This window comes from Dermochelys coriacea, chromosome 12 (assembly GCF_009764565.3).
Source record: "Dermochelys coriacea isolate rDerCor1 chromosome 12, rDerCor1.pri.v4, whole genome shotgun sequence".
Taxonomy (NCBI): Eukaryota; Metazoa; Chordata; order Testudines; family Dermochelyidae; genus Dermochelys; species Dermochelys coriacea.
In genome coordinates, this window is record NC_050079.1 from 6,660,737 (window position 1) to 6,686,723 (window position 25,987).

Sequence of the window (25,987 nt, forward strand, 5' to 3'; positions counted from 1 at the left end):
TCTGTGGTGTGCAGACATAGGCCGTCACTCCAGCCAGTCCCCGGGCTGACAGCACCTGTCCCTGCAAGGTGGAGAGCCCTGGCTGTGAGGATCAGAGCACTGGGTCCTACCACAGCCAGGGCTGAGTGGCACCAGGGCACGCCCAGAGCTCATTGGAACAAGGGGCTCGAGCTGCCTCATGCCCTTAGCTGCAGGCCTGCAGGCAGAGGTGCCCAGGTGCCGTTTGCTGCAACCATCAGACACAGCCTCCCTAGGGGTTCTGCCCTGTGCTCTGCGGGCAGCGCAGAGAGGCCAGGACAGCTGTCGGCCAAGCCTCTTCTCTCAGGCCTCAGACTGGCTCTGCAGCGGCTACTGCCACCCAACGCAAGCCCTCCGGGGACTGCTGAGGCCCCAGCAGGGAGAAGTAAAGGACTCATGGGGCACTGAATTCTGACACCCCCCCCCGTACACTGCCCCCAAAGCCTCCCCTGGCTCAGGAGAGAGACACTGGTTCCACCGCCAGGGTCCCTGTGGGATGCCAGAAGCAGGATATACCGCACCTTAGAGCCCCATGGAGCCCTCCCTTGCACCCTGCCCAGGTTGGGTTTGGCTATTGGGATGATTTCCCCAGCTGTGCCCTGCTCTGATTCGGATCCCCTCCCCGGCGCAGGGCGAGCACGTACCTGCTGTCAAGGGAACGGTGAGGAGCATGTCGGTGCTGCAGACCCACACTCCCGGCGGGGAGCCTCTGCACAGCTACAGAGGGACACACAAAAGGAGGTGAGGCTGGTCCACTGGGACCCGAGCCTGGGTTGCACATCTCAGCGCCAGGAGATCAGCACAGGGCCTGGAATACATGCCCTCCCCACCCCAGAACGCCGCAGGGCCGGGCGGAAGGGAGGTAGGCAGCCATTTACTGTCTGGCCTTCCTAACCTCAATAGCAGGGGGCGCCCACACTTTACCTGGCTGGATCTCATCATTGCCCCCGGGCAAGGGGTCCAGGGGTCCATCCGTAGGCTTGTGTGAATAAATTGTGGTTGCCCGCTCTGCCATAGAGATGGGAAGACCCAGGCCCCAATATGCTATATGACTTGGCCCTGGGGATGTGGATGGAGATGGAGAGAAAGCAGTGCATGCTGGGACTAGGATGAGATGGTCATGGGCTGAATAGGGCCCAGTCTCGCCCTCCTAAAGGAGCCTGGCCAGGGGTTCCTCCTGCCCCTGCCTGGCACTGACCTTCTGCGTCATGGTCCCCAGCAGGCTGTCCAGGTTGCACGTCAGCGCTTCGACTGGGGCATTAGGGTCCTCCACGGGGAGGCAGGTGAAGGCTCGGCTGCAGTCATCGAAGGGAAAGTCGCGGCCCTGATGGGAGAAAGAGCCAGAGCACTGGTCAGTGGGAGACAGGGCAGAGAGGGTGACAGGCTCCGTCCTGCAAGAGGCCTTGTGGAGAAAAAAATTGGCCCCAAGCCCCCGTCCGACCCAGGAGCTGTGGCCTCTGGGCCTTTTGGCTCACTTCCAGCAATGTCACGCCCCATCAGATGCCCCCTGGGTGCCTTGCCTGGAACCCCATGAGCAGGTGCGCCCCTTCTTGGGCTGAGTGCTGGGGCAGGGGCTGGTCAGACAGGCATGGGCAGCTGCATCTGCAGCCAGGCTGCGGATAGGACAGTCCAGGGCTGGGGATCGGAGCAGCATTGAAACGCTTGGTGGCTGGGCAGCAGACTCCAGCTCTAGGAGGGGATTATTGCCCTGATGCACTGAGAGGGCAGGGGAGACTCAGGGGTGGCGCCCTGGAATGTGTGGGAGTGGAATAAAGCTGGGTCCCTCGCAACTTAGTGGGGTGTCATCCAGCAGCATGGATTGTGTGACCCATCCGCCCAAGGATCCCATGGCTCCACCCACATCCTGAGGAAGGCAGAGGATGGCAGCAGCTGCCAAAGGAAAGCAGAGCCGTGGTATGGCAGGAGAGCAGGGGAGGAGCTCCTCATATAGATTCACAGATACCAAGGCTAGCAGGGACCATTGTGATCGCTAGTCTGACCTCCTGTCTAGCTCAGGCCAGCGACCTGCCCCTTTGATGATAATTCCTAGAGCAGAGCTTTGAGAAAAACAGCCAAGCTTGAGCTAAAATTATCAGTGACGGAAAATACACCATGCCCCTTGGTAAATTGCTACAATGAATAATTGCCATCACTGTCAGAATCATAGAATATCAGGGTTGGAAAGGACCTCTGGTGGTCATCTGGTCCCACCCTGCTCAAAGCAGGACCAATCCCCAACTAAATCATCCCAGCCAGGGCTTTGTCAAGCCTAACCTTAAAACCTCTAAGGAAGGAGATTCCACCACCTCCCTAGGTAATGCTTTCCAGTGCTTCACCACCCTCCTAGTGAAAAAAGTTTTCCTAATATGCACCTAAACTTACCCCACTGCACCTTGAGATCATTACTCCTCATTCTCTCATCTGCTATCACTGAGAACAGTCTAGATCCATCCTCTTGGAACCCCCTTTCAGGTAGTTGAAAGCAGCCATCAAATCTCCCCTCATCTTCTCTTCCGCAAACTAAACAATCCCAGTTCCCTCAGCCTCTCCTCACAAGTCATGTGGTTCCAATCTCCTAATCATTTTGTGCCCTCCGCTGGACGTTTTCCAATTTTCCACATCCTTCTTGTCGTGTGAGGCCCAAAACTGGACACAGTACTCCAGATGAGGCCTCACCGATGTTGAATAGAGGGGAACAATCACGTCCCTTGATCTGCTGGCAATGCCCTTATTTATACATCCCAAAATGCCATTGGCCTTCTTGACAACAAGGGCACACTGTTGACTCATATCCAGCTCCTTGTCCACTGTAACCCCTAGGTCTTTTTCTGCAGAACTGCTGCTGAGCCATTCGGTCCCTAGTCTGTAGCAGTGCATGGGATTCTTCCATCCTAAGTGCAGGACTCTGCACTTGTCCTTGTTGAACCTCATCAGATTTCTTTTGGCTCAATCCTCTAATTTGTCTAGGCCCATCCGTATCCTATCCCTATCCTCCAGCATAGCTACCTCTCCTCCCAGTTTAGTCTCATCTGCAAACTTGCTGAGGGTGCAATCCACGCCATCCTCCAGATCATTAATGAAGATATTGAACAAAACCAGCCCCAGGACCGACCCTTGGGGCACTCCACTTGATACCAGCTGTCAACTAGACATGGAGCCATTGATCACTACCCGTTGAGCCGGACAATCTAGCCAGCTATCTATCCACTTTATAGTCCATTCATCCAGCCCATACTTCTTTAACTTGCTAGCAAGAATACTGTGGAAGACTGTGTCAAAAGCTTTGCTAAAGTCAAGAAACAACATGTCCACTGCTTTCCCCTCATCCACAGAGACAGTTATCTCATCGTAGAAGGCATTAGATAGTCAGGCATGACTTGCCCTTGGTGAATCCATGCTGACTGTTCCTGATCACTTTCTCTCCTCTAAGAGCTTCAGAATTGATTCCTTGAGGACCTGCTCCATGATTTTTCAGGGACTGAGGTGAGGCTGACTGGCCTGTAGTTCCCAGGATCCTCCTCCTTCCCTTTTTTAAAGATGGGTACTACATTAGCCTTTTTCCAGTCGTCCGGGACCTCCCCCGATCACCATGAGTTTTCAAAGATAATGGCCAATGGCTCTTCAATCACATCCACCAATTCCTTTAGCACTCTCAGATGCAGCACATCCGGCCCCATGGACTTGTGCTCGTCCAGCTTTGCTAAATAGTTCTGAACCACTTCTTTCTCCACAGAGGGCTGGTCACCTCCTCCCCATGCTGTGCTGCCCAGTGCAGTAGTCTGGGAGCTGACTTTGTTCGTGAAGACAGAGGCAAAAAAAAGCATTGAGTACATTAGCTTTTTCCACATCGCTCTCATTAGGTTGCCTCCCTCATTCAGTAAGGGGCCCACACTTTCCTTGACTTTCTTCTTGTTGCTAACATACCTGAAGAAACCCTTCTTGTTACTCTTAACATCTCTTGCTAGCTGCAACTCCAGGTGTGATTTGGCCCTCCTGATTTCACTCCTGCACACGTCAAAACTATACACCTTATTCTCAGTCTGAATTTGTCTAGCTTCAACTTCCAGCCGTTGGATCACATTAGACCTTTCCCTGCGAGACTGAAGACACATTATTAAATCTTGTGTCCCATGCACGTACTTACAGACTGTGATCAAGTCACCCCTTAACCTTCTCTTGTTAAGCTAAACAGACTGACCTCCTGGGGTCTATCACTATACAGAAGATTTTCTAAGTGGGTTCTAGCCCAGGAAAGCTTATGCCCAAACAAATTTGTTCATCTCTAAGGTGCCACAAGGACTCCTCATTGTTCTAACCCTTTAGACATTCTCGTGGCTCTTCTCTGACCCCTCTCCAATTGATCACCATCCTTCTTGAATTGTGGGCACCAGAACTGGACAACAGGATTCCAGCAATGGTCGTACCAGTGCCAAACACAGAGGTAAAATAACCTCTCTGCTCCTACTCAAGATTCCCATTTATGCATCCGAGCATTGCGTTAGCCCTTTTGGCCACAGCGTAGCACTGGGAGCTTGTGTTCAGCTGATTATGCACAAGGAGGCTTTGATTTTATCAGTAGGGGATGTACCCGATCTGGTCCCAGCCTCTTGGGGTTCACCCTCCACCCCCGTAGGACCTACCTGGGACTAATATTACCTGCAGTGACCCATGCACATGCAGTAGCATTGAGCAACGGTTTGCACGGTCCCTGGAACCAACGTGCTCCGAGGTTTGGGAGGCAGAGCTGGGGTGTCACTCCCCTCTCAGTGCCAGGTCAGTTGGGTTTGCTGCCAGAGGGGCTGATGGTGGGAGGTAACGTGACATGTGCCCTGGAGGTAGGAGCTCTGGATGAGGGAGATGTCAGCTGGATGGGACAGCCCAACATCCCAGCCTCCCCAGGTGAGGACTAGCCACCAGCAGCCAGGCTGGGGTTCATGATGCCACCAGGCTGGCAGCCCCGGGAAGAGGGGCAGGGTGAAAGCGCCCACCACTGCAGAGCAGGCCTGTGCCCTGCCCCGCCAGGCTCACCATGTGCAGGATGAGGATCCGGGCCTCGCGCAGGACATCAGCAGTGACCACCTGGAGGCGCACAGAGGGAACCCATTAGCTGAGCTGGGGAACCAGCCCCAAGGCTGGGCAGTTCTGACCAGAGTCCCCTCCTCCAGCAAACACTATAACCCAGAACAGCCTATGCCAGCTTTATGGGGCCACAGAGCTGAGGGCACCCTACCAGCCAGGCCTCAGTGCCTCCTGCCATTGCCATCTGGGCACATGGCTGCAGGCCTTTCCCGCAACAGTTACATGCTGCAGGGCTAGCCTGGGCTCTCATCTGGAGCAGGCTCCTCTGATCTTGGTCCGGAGCTGCCCCTGCTCCCCAGATATGGCCCCCAAGAGTGGGTGGGCAGGGGGCTGGGGTCACTGTAGCCCACCTGGGTAGCTATACTGCTTTAGCGAAGGGTATTATAGCTCTGCTTTGCTACAGCGCCCTGTACCTGGGGGTCCCCTAGGGCACTGGATGGTGCTAAGGTACCAAGCCCATGGGGCAGGCAGCCTCTGCTGGTCCAGGGGGCAGGCTAGCTGAATCAGGCATGGGGGAGGAGATGACTTGGGGTTCCCAGCTCCATGGGCTGAGGGAGGGGATGCCCTTTGCCTGGGGGCGAGTGGGGTGGAAGGGGAGGCACCTCCAGGGCGGGCAATGCCAGCACAGCCTTGGACAGGGAGACAGGGGCATTGGAGCTGCCCAACCAGCTCATCTGGGTGCACACCCAGCAGCTACTCAGCACAGATGCCACCTGGATATGGCCCGGAGCCCGTTGTGCCACACCACTCACCGTGCAGCCTGCCCTGGCGCTCAGGTGCTCGGCTGCCACCAGCAGGGCATTGAGGGTGGCGCCGCCACTGCCCACACGTGCTGTGGGGTCCTCGACAGTCAGCAGGAGCGGGTGTGGGCCCAGCACACCCCGCCGCCACCGGATCTCTAGCTCTAGCAAACAAGAGCAGAGGCATTTGGTGCCGCTAAGTGACCAGGCCGAGGAGGGAGAGGCAGGGGCGAGCTGAGTCACCAGGATGTGTGGGGAACAGGGACGCACTGAGTGACCAGGCTGGGGTGGGAGGGGCAGAGGAGCACTGAGTGAGATGCACTGAGTGATTAGGATGGGGAGGGAACAGGGGCATGCTGAGTGACCAGATGGTGGGGGGGGGAAGAGAGGACAGGGGTGCGCAGAGTGACCAGGATGGGGGGAACAAGGGTGCACTGAGTGACCAGGATTGGGGGGAACAGGGACATGCTGAGTGACCAGGCCAGGGTGAGAGAGGCAGGGGCATGCTGAGTGACCAGGCTGGAGATGGGGGGCACTGCAGGACCATGGCTCCGTCTCTATGGGTCAGACCGTGGCTGACCCCTGCTGGTGGTCTGGGAGCTCCAGCTTTACAGGCTCATCCTTGCCCACTATAGCCGTGGGCCACACAGTGTGTGGAGGGTGAAGCAGGGCCCTCCCAAGAGGAAAAGCTCCTCTCTTGGTGGGGGCTCGCTCCCTGTGCTGCAGGACTGCAGGGCACAGAGGGACCGTGTCTTCCTTTACCTGTCACCCAGCCACAGTGGAGCCTGGACTCCCCCAGGGCCCAGATAGCCGGGGATCCAAACCTACGAAGGGCAGACTGGGACCTGGCCCGCAGCCCAGGCCAGCTCTGGACATGGGTCCCTGCCTGGCAATAGCCACGAGGCTACTCAGTCCAGCCTAGGTCCCACCCATTGCAGCCCGATCTCCCACGCAGGGCCAGGCAAAGCCACGGGGCCCCCCAGAGGCTGAACCACCAGGCACGGAGAATGTGACATCTGAGCAGCACATAGGCCCACTGACCCGCGGCCTTCTCCTGTGCTGTTAACCAGAGCCACAGTCCTGTACCTCACCCGCATGGCCATCCCTGCCCTGTGGTCACAGCACACACGGCCACCTCTTGTCCTGCGCCCATCACCAGGAATGCCAGCACCTAGCCCATGCTCCTGGGTATGGCTCTGTCCCTCCATGCCCTGCCCCAATGGCATGGGAACGGGGGTTAAAGCAGCGGTGCCATCCCGAGCATTTTGACACTCCACCTTGGCACAGCGAGAGCCAGTGCGTCTCTGAAAGTGCTCTAGGCTCTGGCACAGCTCAAGGGCAAGCGGGGCTCCCAGGGCTGGAGCAGCCAGGGCAGATTCCCCTGGCAGAGCTGCATGCACGGATCCCAGGAGTAGAACAGCCTGGGGAGCAGGGCTGTGGGTCAGGAATTCAATGCATCAGGGCTGTGTGTGGGGTTCTGGGGCTGGGACAGCAGGGGGACACTAGCACAGCCAAGGCGGGCTGGAGCCCAGGGCTGGGATACAAGGGGTTGCAGGTGGGGATTGAGGGGCACCAACAGAGCTGCGTGTGGTATCAGCAAGAGGCTGCAGATGGGGATCAATGAGCTGCAGGAGGAGGGAAGCTTGCTGAGAATCGACCCAGGCTACACGTGGCATTGGCCAGGGCTATTTGTCCCACACAAAGCCCAAGTCCATCCCCAGATTTGCAAACAGCTCTGAGGGCTCGGAACCGCCCCCAGCTGGGATGCATCTGGGTCAGCACCAAGCCCCTGGGATGCAAGCCGCCCCACTTACCTTTCTGGAAGGCACACACGCTGTCCTTGTGCTGGCAGGTCAGGATGATGACGGTCCACTCCACCCCTCTTGGCGCCATCCAGGTGCACTGGGCCTCTCTGCTTGGCACCGCCGCTGACTCTGTACAAGGGACACAAAGACTGTCCCATCACCCATCCCTTGCAAGTCCTTGTGCAACAGGCTCAGGGCCTGGCTGTGATCGGGGACCTCTCTGTGCTGGTGAGGAAGGGCTGCATGAGGCTGGCGAGTTGCAGCCACACAGGGCTAGTTTTGGTTCCCAACAGCCATTAGCCAGATAAACCTTATCTGAGGAGGAGACATGAAAGTCCCCGACTGGTGCAGCAGCCTTGACACAACAGGGAGGTCATTCTATACACAGCTGGTTCTCACAGAATGCTGCCCCCAGCTGAAAACTTTGTGACTGGCTCCGCTGGGGGCTCAGGAGGGTTAGGATCTGAGCAGAAACTGGGGCAGGAGCTTTAATACATACGCTAGTCGATTAAATAGGCAGGGAGATGGCACGGCTCAGGTGACGGGAACCCAGTCTTTCATGCCTGGGAGCTGTTCAAAGCCAGGTCAGGAGAGACCCAAAACTGTTCCCATCCGACGGTGGTTTGTGAAATAAACTGGCCCCATAGATGATTGTCTCCAGCCCAGTTCTCATCCACCAGGTCCTCTCTGAACAGACGCAGTGGCCTGGAGAATGGATGCTCTTATCTAGGCTGCAAAAGTGACCCCTTGTTGGTGGTGGATACAGCTGAACCAGTGTGGAACACAGCTTAGCCAAAGACAAGCTGTGCTCAGCAATGGGTAAAACCTGTTCTGAGGTTGCAAGTGTCTGTCCAAACTGCAACTCAGGCTCAGATCCTATTTGAGCTCAACCTCCCCTCCTGTTCACACACAGATCGGTCTGACTCGGGTCAGCAAGCGCTCAGGACCCAGGTCCTAAGACCTCCTAAGGAGCGGGGTCAGAGCCCAAGTTCTGCTGAGACTTGAGTCCAAGACCTTTCATATTGCCGTGTGGATGCAGCTCATACCGCAGACCCGAGTCAGGTCTGCATAGCGCTGTATGGACGTGTTAGCACGGCTGTGGGGCCTGGGTCCAGCAACTGTGAATCCAGGTTTACAATGCAGTATGGACGCGCAAGTGCGGGCTTGGCAACACCAAGTCCACAAGCCTGGATCCCACAGACCTGGGTTTACAATGCAGTGTAGACGCACCCTGAGGATCTCTTTGGGCAGGCAGGAAAACTCACCCACTGATTGGAGAACAAGAGCAAACTGCAGTCACAAGGGGAAAACTGCAAATTCCAAGCTGTAATTATTTTAGCTCTATCAATGCATTTGCTTGTAAATTCTAGAAATTTGCTATACATTCGGAAAGGAGACGCTGTGTTCTTCGTACAGAACAAGCCCGGCTTTAAGTGCCAAACTTAGTTCAACCTTAACTATGCAGCTGCAAGCTCTCTAATGTGCCTCCTTTCACTGGAGGGAAGAGAAAACTCCCAGGGAGCACTCATTGGCACCTAACTTCAGGAATCAGAAACGCTGCAGTCTGGTCTCACTGCCATTCCCACCTGCTTGATGAGCTTTGCTTTGTGCCCTGAGCAGTCACATACGAAAACCTGCTTGTCCACTCACACAAGTTGTACGCTTTAACTATGCTGGAAGAGTTAAAACTGCAACTCCTAGTGTGGACGCAGTTATACCAGTATGTGCGCTTATCGCAACAGAGCTATTCCCGTTTGGGAAGGTATAAGGCACCTTTGTGCCATTATAATGGCGTCCACATTTGGGCCAGTGCTGGTATAACCACGTTGGTTAAAAAAAACTTAAAATATTTATAAGAATCTGTGTGCAGATCAGGTGTAATGGGGTATACTAGCCCTTTAAGGTGAGAAAGGGAAATCTGGGAGGCCACGCTACCCTGTTCCAGAGGTTTAGGAACAGACAAGTTTCTAGGGAATGGCAAAGGCAGGTGTCAGGAGAAAAGAAGTGATCCCTGGGAAATGCCAGCTACTGTTTCTTTAAGGGCCTGGAATCAGAAGTCTTGGACTGTAGGGTGGGGCAGGGCTCTCCTCTGTCTCAACCAATCAAGATGAGCTTGGGGAAAGAGGTCAGTATATAAGCTGCCTCTTCCCTTAGAACGGGGAAGATGTTAGCAGGGGAAGGTCTGCTGACCTCTCCCAACCCAGGGGAAGGGACTGAGGGGTGACCTGGCCTCCATGCCAGGGATGAAGGCTGTACCCCAGCAGAGATGCTTGAGAGGAAAATACTTCTGTCAGGAAGGGGTTTTGGTCCAAGTTCTGTTCGGGTTTGAAAGACTTTGTTGCCAGAGTGGGGGAACCTGCTGAAGGCAACTTAATGGGGCCAGCTGGGAGGAGTTGCCTTAAAGGGCTGCAGCCTGCTCCACTGGGTATCCCCCAAAACACTGTCACTAAAAGCGTTGCAAGCGGCTTTCTTCTGCTCTTTATCTTGTCTGTCTAGACTGTGAGCTCTTCAGGGCACAGACTGCTTCTCTGTGTTTGTACTGCCCCTAGCACAGTCAGCCCTGATGCCTGCAGCCTCACAACAGGGGTACCCAGCTTTTGCCCAGCCAAGGGCCACGTTAGTAGCTTCCCAGGGAGCCCGCTGATGAAGCAGACTGCCCCAGCTCTCATCAAGAATATGGGTCACACTTGGGATGAGATGGAACATTGCCTGTTGGGATGTGCAGTCTCCGGCTGCTTGGTTCCAGGCTGGGAGGGGCAGTCTGCATGGACAAGCTACCAGGTGTAGAATTGCATGCTGGGATATTTGGTCCCCAGCGGCTGGCTGCTTGGCACAAAATGTAGCATGAATATGTGTGCGCATGTGACCCTGAACCTCACTTCGCTATTGAAGAGAAGGGCAACCACAAGCTAAAGCAAAGAATTCCATCTAGCCCACAGGCTGCATTTCCGCTATCCCCATGTTATGGGCTATTGAGACCCTAAGATGCTGCAGTGAAACTAGGAAATCTGTCCATCCGCCTGGCCTGCAAATGCCATCTCAAGGCAGGGCAGATAATGTCTTATCCTTGCAGCTTCCAGGAAAAAGCCTCTTTCCTACAGAGCCCCTGTGAATGCCAGACACCAATCGAAAACTCCTAATCGCTGCCTGTCAAAAGTGGTTTTGCTTCTTTCTGGTGACCAACGTCACACCTATCCTGTGGATTACTCGCCAGAATGGGCACATATCAGTACATTGCAATAGTCACTGCCAATTTTCCCTGAATCAAAGCAAAGAAATATGGGACTAAAAGAGGGAAGTAAGCCATTGAATTATAAGCGGACAAAGTCCAGAAGATTTCACCTGCCCCAACAAAGTAATCCAAGAAGGTCCAGACGCAACTAGTACTATATAAATAAGATATAGGTTGTTAGCACCTCGGATGCTGTCCCAATGCTCAAAAGCGCTAGATCTCACAGAGAGATGCACAAAATGCATGCAAGTGCACCACCAGTCAAGTGTAAGTGCCTCCCATTCCTCAAATGTACCTCTAGATGGTTTTGGCCAACACGCAGCATTGCAATAACTCACAAATCAACAACCTATGAATAAATGTGCCTGGTAGAAATCCAAAGCACATTGGCTGGCCGATCAAAGGTGAAAGCAGCACATTTCAGACCACCCAAGAAGCTCAGCACAACTTCTGCAATCAGCTCAGCAACTCATGCTCAGGTCTCCAGGCACCCTTCTCTGTCCCTTATTCGCTCTCCTGGTGGGAAAGCTTCCTCCCACTCGCAGTCCCTCCAAAGCAGGCAGCGACACTAATGAAAGCACCATTAGATGAGCAAGACATAGGCAGCAAGAAGACTCATTCTGCAGCCACCTCCTCAGCCAGACCTGATGGCAGCTGCTTCCTCTAGAGCAAAGGTCCCCAAACTGTAGGGTGCACCCCCTATGGGGGTGCAGAGGAATGTTCAGGGGCGTACAGTGGGCCCAGGCCAGCTCCTACAGGGGGCAAGGAGGGAGTGCCACACAGCCCCGCCCCCACTATGTTCCGGCCCCACCACTGGCCACAGCTCCTGGCCCCATGCCTGGCCTTGGCGTGGCTCTGCACCCAGACGGGGACCCAGATGTGGCTCCGCTCCTGCCCCCACTGCCAGCCTTGGCCCCTGGCTGTGGCTCTGGCCCTACCCCACTCCCAGCCTTGGCCCCGGCTGTGGCTCTGGCCCTACCCCACTCCCAGACCTTGGCTCCCGTATCCCTGTCCATGCCCTCCCTCCTCCACAGAGCGGTGCCCTGCTCCCGGCGGGAGGGAGGAAACGTTGACAGTGGTAAGGGGGGGCGTGACCCTCAAAAGTTTGGGACCACTGCCCTACTCCATCGTCTCTGGTCTTGGGCCTCCCCTGATGTCAGAAGTTGCTTTTTCACAGCCACACCCCCAAGTAATGTTAATATTCTCTGTTTCCATAGCACCTTCCACTGGGTCTCAACGTGCTCAGCCCTGTCTGACAGACCGAGAAACGGAGAGAGGTGGCATGACCAACCCAAGGACACACAGAGAGGGAGCATCAGAGCTGAGAGCAGAACCATGGACTCCTGCATGCTCCTCTCCACCCACTAGACCCTGCTCTCACTCAGCTACAGTTTGCCTCCCCAGTGCTCTAAAAGCGCCAGCTTCAAACCCTGCCTCTCTCCTGCAGGCACTTACTATTATTTCATGCCTCTCCTGGCTCCACCTCCTGTCACCTCCCCTGGCTGACAACTGACCTGTCTTGTGAGATGCTGGCATGAATGAGACGTTCCAAAATTGTAACAAATTGGAGAAGCGTATCACTAACAGTCCCTTAACATCAGGCAATTGCCCTCTGCCATAAATACCGAGAGTGAACTCATGGGCCTCGAAATCAGTGGAAAGGTTCCCCTTGACTAGGTGTACAGAGGGGTATAAACAACATCCAGCCCTGAACAGCTGGGGAGAGCGAGGGGTCAGCTTGTGAATCCATATGTGGTTTTCTCTGGCCATTCCATTAGGAACCAGAAGGAACTGCCCCAACAGAGTCCTCCCCTGCCCAGAAGCTGGTGAGAGAACAAAGGCCAAGTTCACATTCCCCTCAGTGAGTCTATCCATGGATCTACTGGGATTCCACAAGCACATCAGCAAACCCGGGGATAATGTAGAACCATTTGATCTCATTTCTGTGGACTTTCCAATAGCCTTCAACGGTGTCCCGGGAGCAGGGCTTCTGTTCCCAGGGTAAACACCCTGGGCTGCATTTCAGAATGGATTGGAACAAGAACAGCCACAGAACGATAGTGCTGAAAATAGTTTGCAGACAACAGCAGGGCTGGTAGACCCTAGGGACCCACCCATCACTGCTGTGAATTCCTCTGCAGAGCACAGGGCTTTGGAGGAGGCTTGGTTTTGCTGTAATTTAGAGAAAGTGCTTGGAAATGCTCCTCAAACAGGGTTTTCATTCCTAATAAATGGGATTTAATGTATTGCAAAATAAGCCCTGAGAATCGGGGAAAAACCCACTCCATATGAGCAATTCTTGCTGCAAAGGGTGTCCAGAGTCTAACTAAACAACATATGATGAAAGTTGATAGGTCACGGCTCCCAGGAAATGGAAGGGAGGGTATGTTTGGGCTCCCAGGAAATGGAAGGGAGGGTGTGTTTGTGCATATCATAGTTACCTGCCCTGCAATGTAAGGGGTGCAGAGAATGCATCCCTATGCACACGTGAAAGGAACATCTGTCATATGTCAGCATGTATGTGCACGGGAGCGGCACCCACAGGCCTGCATGTGTGCAGGGAGCAGAAGCAGCAGCTCCTGCTCCCCACCCCACAGCAGCAGCAGCATGGGGCTATGTGTAAGGAATGGACACTTGCAAGCACGGAATGACAGCTGCCTGTCAGGTAGAGGGGGGCCACCTCTACATGTGCTCCTGCCTGCTTGTGGGGATCAGATGCCCGCCCCATGGCACCTGCTCAGGTTGCTTCAAGCTAGTCTTTCTGAGCTTGACTCCCCAATGCCCTTCTGACTCCTTTCAAGGAGCCAAGAACAGCTGTAAGAGCTTCCTGGGGAATTCCCCGTAGGGGAAGGGCTGGCCCAGCTGTCTGTATGCAACCCCCGCCCCCCAGGACTCCCGGCATAGAGGTGTAGCCGGAGAGAGGGGTATGCAGCCAAGCTGGTCTTACACTCCCCAGCTCTCCCATCCCTGGGTCAGCTTTAACCCTCTCCGGGGACTGAAAGTCCATGCCCAGCTAAGGAGAGGTGCAAAAGCCACTTCGCTTCCTGCTAAACTCGGCTCCAACGCGCGGTGTGAATTCAGCCCTCGGCAGGGTCTGATGAGGGCCAGGAGAGGCGCCGATCCAAAGCTCGGGGGCTAGCGGGGCCTGAGCAGGAAGCCGGCCCTCCCCCAGCACTGGCCCCGGCCTGAAGCACCGAAGGAAACATGGCTCCTTAAATGCCACCAGCCCAGGCGCCTCCGCTGTGCAGCAGGGGGAAGGGAGCAGCCTGCGCCTGGGGGTTGCACCAGCCTGCCCTGGGTGCAGGGAGAGAGCCTAGTTTGCCCTGCCCCGAGCCCCACTCTGCAGGCTTGGCTTGCCTTACCTGCCTCTGCAGGACGATGCTTTCCAGAGCTGCCCCTTTAACTCAGCCCTTTCCCCACCAGCCGCCCCTCCGTCGTGCATGCTGGGAGTTGTAGTTCGTTATCCTGGCCGGGCATGGGGCAGCACCGGGCATAGAGTTGCTAAACTACACTTCCCGGGGTGCATTGCATTCCCCAGCCCGCAGGCTTCGACGTTGTAAGCAACAGGGCACATTTCCTGTTCACATGGGGCAGAGAGAGTCCTGCGAGCTAAGGTTCTGGCTCAGTGTGTGCCACCTTCATGCTGGCTCTGTCTCTCGTGATCGGCCCAGCTGGGGTCCTGTATACGTGTGAGGATTGTTCACCTAAAATAAGACTCAAGGAGAAGGAACCATCAGAGCCATCTGGTTGGCGGCAGCAGGCTTTGCAGGGCCAAGAGGATGCAGCCCGGGAATATCCACAACACGCTTAATTGACATGTTTTCAGATCAGAGAGAGGGAGAAAGAAGCAATCTAAAAAGGGTGCCTTGGTGCAGAGAAGAGAATCACCTGCCCCTTTATTGGAATGTCTTATTGTCCTGATTAAGAAAATTAATCCCTGATTATTAGTTGAGTCCCCATGGAGTGAGGTGCAGTACATGTGTATAGTCACAGAGGGTCTCTGCCTCAAAGATATTAATTCTAATTAGAGAAAGGGTAGAGAGAAAATGACTTGTCTAAGGTCACACAGCAGGGAACAGAGTAGCAGCCGTGTTAGTCTGTATTCGCAAAAAGAAAAGGAGTACTTGTGGCACCTTAGAGACTAACAAATTTATTTGAGCATAAGCTTTCGTGAGCTACAGCATGCATCCGTAATGCATCAGTAATGCATCCGATGAAGTGAGCTGTAGCTCACGAAAGCTTATGCTCTAATAAATTTGTTAGTCTCTAAGGTGCCACAAGTACTCCTTTTCTTTTTACAGCAGGGAACAGAACCCAAGTGTCCTGATTCCTTGCTACTAGACAGTGCTGCCTCTCAAGTCTAATTACAATGCAATTAAAATGCAATGTCCCTTTCAAAGTAATTGGTAGAGTTAAGCAATTAAACTGATCCCCCAGGCTCACAGAAATCAGGGTTGTATAATGGTAAAATAAGCAGGGGGTTCCTAAACCCCAGTTTCCAGTGAAGCACTTCCAGTGATTCATTGGATGACTTCAGGGAAGTCCTCTAGCCTCTTTGGTTCCCATCTAAAAGGAAGAGAATAATACCTACATCATGGGGTGTTTGGGAGAATTAATGTTTGCAAGTTAGATTTGAGACCCTTAGCTAAAGATGCTATGGAATACTTGCAATTGTTTTTAATGTGAAAAAAAATCAGAACACACAAAAGTGGGTTTATTGTATGATATTTTGAATTCCAAGAAGTTAAGTGAGTTCAGAGAAGTGGGATAATGGATTTATGAGCTGAACTGTGTATTTAAGGAAAGTCTCTAAGGCTCAAAGCAGTTTAACTTTCAAATGAGCAGTAAATTTAAAGCAAGAAGAGGGAGTATGGCAGGCAGGACGGATGGGCCCGGATCTGCAAAGGGACTTAGCGTTGCCATGAACATCATCGTAGTGCCTAATGAATCGTCGATGAGGTGAGCTGTAGCTCATGAAAGCTTATGCTCTAATAAATTTGTTAGTCTCTAAGGTGCCACAAGTCCTCCTTTTCTTTTTGCGAATACAGACTAACATGGCTGCTACTCAGGAACAACACTGTGATGCACAAAGCATTGAGTTAGGTTCCCAGGCTCCCTATACAATGAATGGGGAGAGATAGGTTCCTTAGAATGGAATGCAAACAAGCCAGCACACTAGGCCTAAGCTAGCCCACGGGAAGGGTCAAGAAAGATAGGAACAAGGATCTCCTATCTCTCATGCGTGTGCTTTAACCACTGAGCTATGGATATTCTGATAGAAGGATCCATCAGTCTCTCCTGTTGAAGCTGTTCCACTGTGGATTAACTAATTAACTAGTCATTAGGCCAGAGAGATAGAAAAAGCAAGCAAGTGGGAAGGACTCTGTAACCCAGTGATTACTGACAACCATTTAGCAGATCCAAGGTCCAATCCTCCTTTCATTATTTGTCCACAGTGGAACAGCATCAACAGGAGAGATTGAGGGAGTACCCACCTTGGGGTGACTAGATGTCCCAATTTTATAGGGACAGTCCCGATATTTGGGGCTTTGTCTTATATAGGTGCCTATTATCCTCCAATCCCTGTCCCGATTTTTCACACTTGCTGTCTGGTCACCCTAACCCCCTTCCTCCCCCAAAAAATCATAATAGCTCATAGCTCTGTGGTTAGAGCACCCTCCAAAGAGGTGGGAGAACCCTGTTCAATTCCTTTCTCTCCCTCTTGCAGATGGGGAGTTGAACATGGGCCTCCCACATCCCTGAGTTATAAGGTGGGTGGGTGCTGCTATGACCTCTGCCTGCCAGATTGTGAATGGGATCTAACCTGGTAGGCAGCCTCTGAGCATGCCTCCCAGACCCAGCCCTGCTTGTGACTAGAAAGATGAACATGTGCCTCCCCATCCCACTGAATTGTTTTGGGGCTTAGATGGAGATAGGCATCCAGATGCCTCGAAACTTAGGTGCCTACAAGGCTCAGCGGGAGTTTGGTGGATCAATTTGCAATGGAGCCAAAACTAGAATTTATGCACTTCAACCTGAGACTAGGGCTGGGCACCCATGTGCCGTTGTGGACCTGGGCCATGGAACTGTAGTGGGGAGTGAGTCTAGGCTGCACTGTGCACGTGGGGAAGGAACAGCCTGTCACAAGCCATGTCCCTGGTCGCTCTGTGGGGCTGTGTCTGTGTCAGACCCTGTGAATAGCTAACCTGTTCCCAAAACATCAGAACGGTCAGACTAGGTCAGACCAAGGGTCCATCTAGCCCAGTATCCTGTCTGCGGACAGTGGCCAGTGCCAGGTGCCCCAGAGGGAATGAACAGAACAGGGAATCATCAAGTGATCCATCCCCATTCCCAGCTCCTGGCAAACAGAGGCTAGGGACACCATCCCTGCCCATCCTGGCTAATAGCCATTGATGGGCCTGTCCTCCATGAATTTACCTAGTTCCTTTTTGAACCCTGTTATAGCCTTGGTTGGCCTGCACAACATCCCTGATTTCCTCCTTCCACTAACCCCCCTGCAGCAGCGCTTTCCCATTTCTGATCACAGCCCGCGGTATTTGCGGCTTTTAGTCTAGGGGGCGCGCTGCATGCTGGGAACGGTAGTTTCCCCTGGCCAGGCCCTTCCCGGGGAAGAAAGCTCCGGGAGGGTCAGGTGACTACAAGTCCCATCAGCCCCGGCAGGAGGCGCGGCTCCGCGCGCAGCGCACCATGGGAGCTGTAGTTTCCTTTCCCCAGAAGCGCTGCGGCTGCCGGGGGCTGTTGGCTCCGCGTGGACTACACCTCCCAGCGTCGCGTGGGACCGCCCCCTCCCCCTGAAATCTCTGTCAGCGGCGGGCGGGGAGCCCCCGTGAACTGAAGTGGGGCTGCCGCGGGTGGGCGGGTAGAAGGGCAGCTGCTGCCGGCCGGGAGTGACCGAGGCGCCCGGCCCCGGCGGCCCCGCAGCAGCGCCGAGGGGCGCCCGGAGCGGAGCGGAGCAAGGTGCCGATGTTGCCGCGCGCGCGGGGGGGGGGGGCTGCGGCGGGCTCGCTGCCGGGGCTCTGGGGTCCCCGGGCGGGGCGCGGGGTGACAGCGGAGCCGAGGGGCGCTGCTGTGCCCTGGGGGAGGGGATTTCCCGCTCGCCCCCCTTGCGCCGCCGGGCGGGGTGTTCGCAGCCAAGCGCCGGCTTTCCCCGGCGAGCCAACGGCCCCGTAGCCGCGCCAGCGTCTCGCCCTGCGGCGCGGGGGTCGAAGCCCGGGCCTGCCCTGCGGCGGGGGGGGGGGGGGTCGGAGAGTCTCTGCTCCGGCTTCTCCCTCCGCTGCGATCCGTCCTTGGCCCCGGGGTCCCGGCGCGTTTCCCCGGTGGCGGCGAGCGAAGCAGCCCTGTGAGCGCAGCGCGATCTCCAGACCGTCCTGGAGGCTGCCATGGAAGTGAAGTCCGGCTCGATGTAAACGTTACGCTCCAAAGGGTGGGTGTCTTTGCTTGCAGACTTATTGGGCCGTTTGAGCCCAAGCCGTGTCCTGGGCCCGAGGGGGAGCCCTAGATTAGCCCTTCGGGATTGCTCTGTGGCTTTTTTGGTAACGTCCACCTCTGTCTTTCCTCCTGAGTGCGGCTCCTGAGATGAGCCGAGCAAACGCTGAAGGTGGAGTCAGGGTGTCTTGAAACCTGTTGGGGTCAATGCGTAGCGACTCTCTGCTAAAGGTCTGAAATAAGGAGGCAAGGCAGGCAGCTGCTGCGTGGTGAGAATTGCTCCTCGCCAAGCATGTGGGGAGGAAAGGAAGGGGAGCTGTGCTGTGGCGTGGAGTGGAGAAAGTCCTACATGCCAGCCTGCTTTAACTGGGCACCTGGTGCGGCTTGTGACTGTCAATAGCACCTTGCTAGGCATCATGGAGGTACGCTACTGGTGGGTTGGTTTGTTCTGGATTATTTGCCAAGATGTTCAGCAAACCTAGCGTGTTCTCTCCTTTTGCCCTCCCAGTGCCATATGGCTCCTGGCCTTTGTGCATTGTGGCATGGGCACTAGATGTCTGGTGGAGGACAAGAGCCTGGGCCTTACAGCCAAATTAGAGGGCCTTCCATGATGAAGTGTCTCCAAGTACTTCATGAACTGACTGATCGTATATGCCCGGGCTGTTCTCGGGTGGTGGATGGCATGCACTAGCAGTAGGAAGAAAGGGACTCTCGAGCAATGATTTAGGGACAAACCCCTTCTTTTCTTAGCACTTCCATGGGATACTTGCAGTGAGTTTCTCCAGAATCAAACTGCTCTAAAAACCTGCCAACAGACTCCTGTGTCATGAGATCCCGAGTGCCTCTCAGTGACGTTGGTATCCTGTCTTCTCGGTTCTCAAGTGAAAATTTTGGCTTCTCCCCAGCCCTTTGCTAACTCAAGTCTGGAATCTCAGTCAAGCTGGGTTTTTCCTGGGATATGCCTAGTCCAGGCCAGGAGAGATTCTGTAATTAATATTCTCTTGTTGTACAGCGCAGAATGGAAATGAGCTCTCAATGCTGGGTGACCAACATTAAAAAATTGTGTACAGCTTGAAAGTCAGCAGCTGTGGCACCCAGCAAGTGGTACCCCTTCTTCACAGGGTCTTCTCCTGGTAACTGGACTCTTAATGTCCATGCACAGGAGACAGGACTTCTACCAGGCAGGTTCCAAAAAAGTCTTGATGCTGTAAAGCCAATAGGATTCAGTTTCTTTCTCCAGAAGGATGAATGACTGAATTGGCCATGTCAGCATGTGGACCTCTGGGGGTTGGGTTCTCTAGGTATGTTCAACCTGAGGCTCCAAACAAGCCATCCCCTTTGAGAGTGCTTCATGACCCCTATGATGTCGACTCTTCCTCCCTCCTGCTAAGGCTAAGTGAGTACCACATAGGCCAGTGTGTGGCCTGCTGCTTCCTGTCCTCCTGATCCACTGTTGCATTTTCCTTGTGCTCCATATGGTCTGGGGGGCTCCTGCCTCTCCATAAGCAAACCCACTCTTCCATCCCACCATGTGTTTGCTGAAACGACAGCCATTAAGCCCAGCGGTGGGCAGTTTGGCATTGATTTCTATTTCTCCCTCCTCTCTGCCAGCTGGTTGTGGGATGAGTCTGTTCAGAGGTAACAGGCTTTCATTAGCAAAGCCCGCTGTCCACCATGCTGCCTGCAATGCACTGCTGTTAAGAAAGGTCTAGGTGTGCTCCTGGGGATTGTGCTGTCTTCTGCATTGTAACCACGCTGGTGGGATATGTGAGTGGTGGGTACCTCTGCAAATTGGGACCTTATTGTCATTCCTGGGCTGATCAGAGCCTCTAACTCTCTCTGCTCTAGAAAACTTGCGCCAAGGATGGGAGAGTGCGCTGCTGCTGCAATGTGCAAGTTTTTACTTCCCATTTGGATTGCTGCCATCTGATGGAGCTTGGCGGTGACCGGCTGAGGCATGGATGGGAAGCCTATTTTGAAAGTTATGCAGTGTGCAGGAGTGAGCAGATTTGATCAGAGCCAGATGATCTGTTTGCAGCAGAGACTGGGGCAGGGGGGAAGGAGAGGGAAAGGAAACTGTTAACCTTGTAATCCAAGACAGGGTAGCCTCTGCAGCTACTTGGGTTCGCTGCAATTTTTTTTCTCTCTCAGGGCAGCCTTTGGGTTTCCTGTTGTTGCACTGCAGATGCCTGTCCAAAGGGTTTTCATTGTGGTCCCATTTACTTGGTGCTGACGGTTCAAAAATATATCTAGTTACCCAAAGACCAAAGGGAAGAGACTTAACCATGGGATAGAGTTGCTGGAGTCCTAGATAACAGGATGGAGGTTCTGTCACCGGCAGTAACCTGTAGCTCAGCACTCAAATGCTGTCAGTTTAATAGAACTGAAATTGGCAGCTTCCCAGGTTTATTAAAGGCTTCTGCCAAGTGAAGGTGGTGGAGTTGGTTGGACTCTGTCAGCAATTGTTAATTAGAATGGAAACCCGAAGAGAAGCCTGCGTGGTGTGTTCCTGGTGTGGAGTCCGCTGCTTCCTGCCAGTTCCTGTCCTGATGAGCAGGAATGGGAGTTGCTGCTTAGCATTGACCTTGGGCCCCATCCTGCAGGGTCTCTGTGTGCACTGACCTCCCTTTTTGCCCTACGGGAGTCATGTGCATGGAAGAACCCTCCACTGGGAAAGCAGGTGGTGCTTTTTCGTAGCTATAGCAGCCCGTGGTGCTTTTCTGTAGCCTTCCAGGGTACCTGATCCTCAATTCTTGAGAGCTAAGGGGGGAAACAGCCCTGTTCCATAGCAGGGGGAGCTGAGGCACCTGGGAGATCACACTGCCCATCAGCTGCAGTTGGGACTAGGTGGTAGCCCAGGCTGTCCTCCAGCTATTTAGCAGAATCCTTTGTCTGCTGAGCCCAGTTCTTCAGCTGATGTGTATATATTTGGGTACACTGCCCCTTGGGGCTGCTTGTCTAGTGGTAACCACCAGAGCTGCTTGCTTTAATGACTGAAGAGTTCTTACACCAGCCACATTGACTCCTGAGCCCAGCAGGCGAGTCTAGCTCTTCTGTCTGGTACGTCAGCAGCAGACCGGAATGGCCCCTTCTCTCTGCAGAGGTCGCGTAACTGGGGATGATGACCAGGTAGGGGGTAGTTGAGTGGGGCTGGGTTGCGTGTGCCTTGAGTGTTCTGAGCTTGCAGTGCCAGCAGTTAGGGAAAAGCGTCTTTCCTTGTGAGCACGGCATGTTTGCCGTCGAGTCACCGCGTGCGTCAAAATCTGACCTTGATGTGTTTTAAATGAAATCTGAGACCAGCGGTCAGGTCCCCTTCCTGCCTGCTAGCCCTGCGTATTCCCAGAAGTGGGGGAGTGGGAGGTCGCACCCTACATGCTACTGTCCTATGGAATTTCCTATTTTGGGTAATGACACCAAATGCTGTAGTGTTGCTAGCTTAAGCTGTAGTGGATTTGGGGGCATTATGATAGAATAATGGGACGTGCATTTTTTTAAAATGGTCCAGTGTGCCAGTACAGTGGCTTTTTAAAAGAGATTTGATGCCAGAGGCTCTTTTCAAAAAGAAATGTAAGCTCTCCAGCCACTCTTTGGTACTTATTGGTTTGTACCATACTGAGCACAAGCGCACCCAGATTGGTTACCTTCAGGGGCTGCTATAAGTCAGATAATTAAAGAAATGCAAATAACTCTTCCTTTCCTGCACTGCTATTCAGAGCAGAGGCACACATTGTGCAGGTAAATCACCACCTGACACCTAACCGCTAATAAAACCACTACACTAGGAGAACATGCTTCCCAGAGAGGCATCTAAACATCTGCCTACAGAGAGAATGTGCAGTGGTGAAGAAGGTGGGAAGTAGTTCTCATGAGTCTCCTGACTTGCTCCCTGTCTTAGGAAAAGGTACCCATAAGACAAGTGTTTCCATGCTTTGACTGTTCACCCATGGAAGGAGGAGTGTTTCTTCCCCTGTTGTAAAGGCAGTTCCTAGCAATGGGCAGCAAAGCCAGTAGGAGTGTCCCTTCCTGTGTGCGCTTCAGAGAGAGCGAAGATAAAACCAATGAGAAAATATATCTAAAATTGATCAGTATCCTGTGTGCTCAGCTCAACAAGGCTACTCTCCTCCCCAACCCCGTTTCCTCGGGTCAGGGTTCATCCGTTCCCATTCTCCCTTCAGAGTCACTCCCAGGGCTCCAAAATAAAATTTTAAATTAGACTTGGGATAGCTGGTCCTTTCCCATTGCTTCTGGTGAATCCAGAGCTTCCAGCATCAGCCCTGGCAGGCTGCAGAGAGATCGCTACAGATGGCGGTGTGATCCTGATTAGTCAGTGGAATACCTTGAACTCCTCCAGCCTGGAGTGTGGCTGGCAGGCAGGTTGGAAGTCCCCCTGCATGAAGCTTTGACTTGCTTTCCCCTTCGCCCTGACATCTTCCCCTCCCCCTGCCAAAGCTTTAGCTTGCTGGCTAAGAGCTCCTGGGAGCCTGTGTGTGTGCAGGAATAGCCTGCGTGATGGGGGAAATCCTAGCACTTGTGGCGTAGCTGGGAAGTGAGGGCAGAACAGAGCCGGTGGAGCCCCCCGGCAGACTGCGCGTCAGTCACTGTTCCCTGCTCGGTGTCCCTGCCTTGTGCTGGTTCCCTTCCCCATTGGTGCAGATGGCAAACCTGGCTGATGCCATTGCTGCCTGGCTGATTCAGTCCCTAACGTCATGCAGGAGACAGAGACTGAACGAAGCAGGCAGGTGGAGGAGGGTTGTGACTGGGGAAGCTATTCACACATCTCTGTAATCGGGCCCAGTTCAGGACAAGGGGAGGGAGCGTGTGAGAAGGATGATGTGATGGAGTAGAGGTGCTAAGCTTGCATGCATTTAGTCTATGGTGCATGAGGCAGGGGCCCTATCCTGTGTTTGCTGAGCATCCTCCTGTTCCATTTAGGGGGCATTGTCCAGGATTTGCCCCTACCAAAGGCCATGTGTGCTAGCTGAAGAACACCACGATACCAGTTTGTGACCCCCTCACGCTACATCTCACTTGGTAGGTGCCCCATGGCTACAGAGCTCGCTAGGGTATTTCTCTAGCCCCTGTGATCTCCGAAATGGCCGTGTGGCTTTCTGTTTCTATGGAAGTTGGGGGCATTTGAATCCTGATTCTTAATCCCTTCCCAGACTGTAGCTGTCCTGACCTCAGGAAGGTGGAGATCCAGTGTGATCCTGTTGTGGGAGTGGCACACTGGACTTTCACACTTCCAGTCGAGTTACACAACAGCCGTGTTATTTTGAAGGTGGGGATCATGGCTTAATTTTTATCCTAGATCCTTGGACTCACTTTTTGTGGGAAGTGTCCAGCTCCTGGAGGGAGATCTTTATTTCTCCCCATGCTTTAGCAGCTCTTCTAAAATGCTTGCTCAGCGGCGGCCAGTATAAAATGTTGTAGGTGACGCACTCCTTCCAGGCCCTCATCCCTCACACACCAGAGTTTCTCGGCTGCTGTGGAGCACTCTACTTTGTACCCCTTTCTCAGTATCCTGGGTGCTGCTACGGCGAGGATCTGTCTTCTAACCGGCCCAGCCTCTGTCTTGGGTCCAATGTCGCAGCAAATAGCTAGCCTGCCAGCGGCGCTGAGAAAATGGACTTGATGCTCGTCAGTGTCGCTACCACCCACAGGTTCTGAATGACGGAGATGGATGAGGCTTGGCTCAGTTTTCACTTAGCTGCTTCTAGAAGAAGGCTGATCTCTCTGTAGCTAGCTTAGGGGTGGGCAAACTACGGATCAAGGCTGCCAGCCGTTTTAAGCCGGCCCTCGAGTTCTTGCTGGGGAGCGGGGTCTGGGGCTTGCCCTGCACCAGTTGGGAAGCAGGGTCGGGGGCTGCTCCATGTGGCTCCCAGAAGCAGCGGCATGGCCTTGCTCTGGCTCCTACGGGTAGGGGGCAGCCAGGGGGCTCCGCTCTGCATGCTGCCCCCACCCCAAGTGTTGCCCCTGCTGCTCTCATTGGCCAGGAACTGCAGCCAATGGGAGCTGCAGAGGTGGTGCCTGCGGATGGGGCAGCATGCAGAGCTGCCTGGCTGTGGCTCCATGAAGGAGCCCGAGTGGGGACATGCTGCTGCTGCTGCTGCTGCTGCTTCCAGGAGCTGCTTGAAGTAAGCGCTGCCTGGAGCCTGCACCCCGAGCCTCTCTCCACGCCCCAATCCCCTGCCCCAGCCCTGATCCCCCTTCCACTCTCCAAACCCCTTGATCCCAGCCCGGAGCACCCTCCTGCATCCCAAACCCCTCATCCCCAGCCCCACCCCAGAGCCCACACCCCAACTCAGAACCTGCACCCCTTTCTGCACCCCAACCCCCTGCCCCAGCCCTGATCCCCCCTCCCACCCTCCAAACCCCTCAGTCCCAGCTGGAGCACCCTCCTACACCCCAAATTCCTCATCCTCAGCCCCACCCCAGAGCTTACACCCCCAGCCAGAGCCCTTACCCCCACCCCCGCACCCAACTCCCCCACCTCAGCCCGGAGTCCCCTCCTGCACGCTGAACTCCTCATTTCTGGGCCCATCCTGGAGCCCACACCTCGACCAAAGCCCTCACCGCACCCCCCGCAACCCAACCCCGCTTTCGTGGCCCGTCATACAATTTCTATTCCCAGATATGGCCCTCAGGCCAAAAATTTTGCCCACCCTTGGGCTAGCTCCTAAAGGAAAGGCTCCGATCATGAGCTGTCTGCAGACTCTGCCGTCTCTGCTCTGGTTACTTGGTCTGAGAGGGCAGACTTTCTCATCAGACAGTCTCACTAGGGCTAAGTTGATGGCACTTTCTCAGAGAAGAAGGTGGATTTCTCCAGCGATTCTCCTTTCGGGAGGGAGAAGGATCCGGGAGCCACCTCCCACAGCAGGGTGAGACTTATTAATATTGATTTGTCCTGTGGTAGCACTTGGGGACCCCAGCCATTGCGCTAGGTGCTGTACAAACCCAGAACAAAGAGATGGTCCTTCTCCAAAGAGCGTCCAGTGGAAGTTAGAGCATGACATTCCAGCTCTTCAGCAGCTCTCTGAACGGCAGCAGCTGGTTCCTTTCACTGTGCTGCTGCTCTAGCTTCTCCAGCAGCAGTCCACACGCTGGATCTTCCTCAGCATGACCTGAAGAAACCAGCCCTGGTCTGGTGCCAAGAGGGGCGTAGTTGGAAAAGAGCTACTAGTGCTCAAGTGCTAACATATCTGATGCAACTGATTCCTTGGGCCCCAAGGGCTGGGCACATCCACTTGGCACGCTGGTGACATAAGCTACGATACTTTTGTTTGCCTCCTTCCGGCCATCTCTCACACCGGGTTTATTAATCTGTGATCCTGGCTTTGAGAAGTCTGGTTTAGGACCAGCAGCTCCTCTGCCCTCTTTATCTGGATGCCTCTCCAGGTATCCCCCACATGTCTAGAAACCTGCACTAGTGCCCGATCTGGCTCTGGAGGAGGGTGCCCAGACTTGCCTAGCCAATGACACTACGAACAGCTTAACAGGAGCCTGACAGCTGCACAGAACTTGCAAGGCAACTTGGAGACGTGCCAGCAGAGGCTGCAAGTATCAGCATGCAATATTCCATCTCGATTGCAGTAGCCTCATTGCACTGTGTGTGCTGGGGCCTGTTGCTGACATTGGTTGCCCCTCCTGAGCTGCAAGTGGTCCACGGG

At 54.3% G+C, this 25,987-nt stretch overlaps 2 protein-coding genes across 12 annotated transcripts in view; one reads left to right on the plus strand and one right to left on the minus strand.

Moving 5' to 3' along the window:
• The window catches only part of FCSK (fucose kinase), a 40,995-nt gene extending 23,525 nt beyond the window's left edge, over nucleotides 1-17,470 (minus strand). For 2 of the 8 annotated variants that reach the window (XM_043495186.1, XM_043495187.1), the window contains exons 1-6: nucleotides 17,313-17,461; nucleotides 7,652-7,771; nucleotides 5,850-6,001; nucleotides 5,047-5,097; nucleotides 1,217-1,342; nucleotides 663-735 (exon numbers count right to left, since the gene is read on the minus strand). In XM_043495186.1, the coding sequence (XP_043351121.1) occupies nucleotides 663-735; nucleotides 1,217-1,342; nucleotides 5,047-5,097; nucleotides 5,850-6,001; nucleotides 7,652-7,771; nucleotides 17,313-17,409 (619 nt within the window). In that variant the 5' untranslated portion in view covers nucleotides 17,410-17,461. Of the gene's footprint in view, nucleotides 1-662; nucleotides 736-1,216; nucleotides 1,343-5,046; nucleotides 5,098-5,849; nucleotides 6,002-7,651; nucleotides 7,772-11,812; nucleotides 11,836-12,329; nucleotides 12,351-12,988; nucleotides 13,008-14,236; nucleotides 14,380-17,312 lie in introns of those variants that run through there. The other 6 variants (XM_038368342.2, XM_043495182.1, XM_043495184.1 and 3 more) reach the window with 6 other exon arrangements.
• A 162-nt stretch (nucleotides 17,471-17,632) lies between these two features.
• Nucleotides 17,633-25,987, plus strand: part of ST3GAL2 (ST3 beta-galactoside alpha-2,3-sialyltransferase 2) — a 93,616-nt gene continuing 85,261 nt past the window's right edge. The window contains exon 1 of one of the 4 annotated variants that reach the window (XM_043495191.1): nucleotides 17,633-17,852. The gene's annotated coding sequence lies outside the window, so the exon portion shown is untranslated. Of the gene's footprint in view, nucleotides 17,853-17,884; nucleotides 18,590-25,987 lie in introns of those variants that run through there. The other 3 variants (XM_038368582.2, XM_043495193.1, XM_043495192.1) reach the window with 3 other exon arrangements.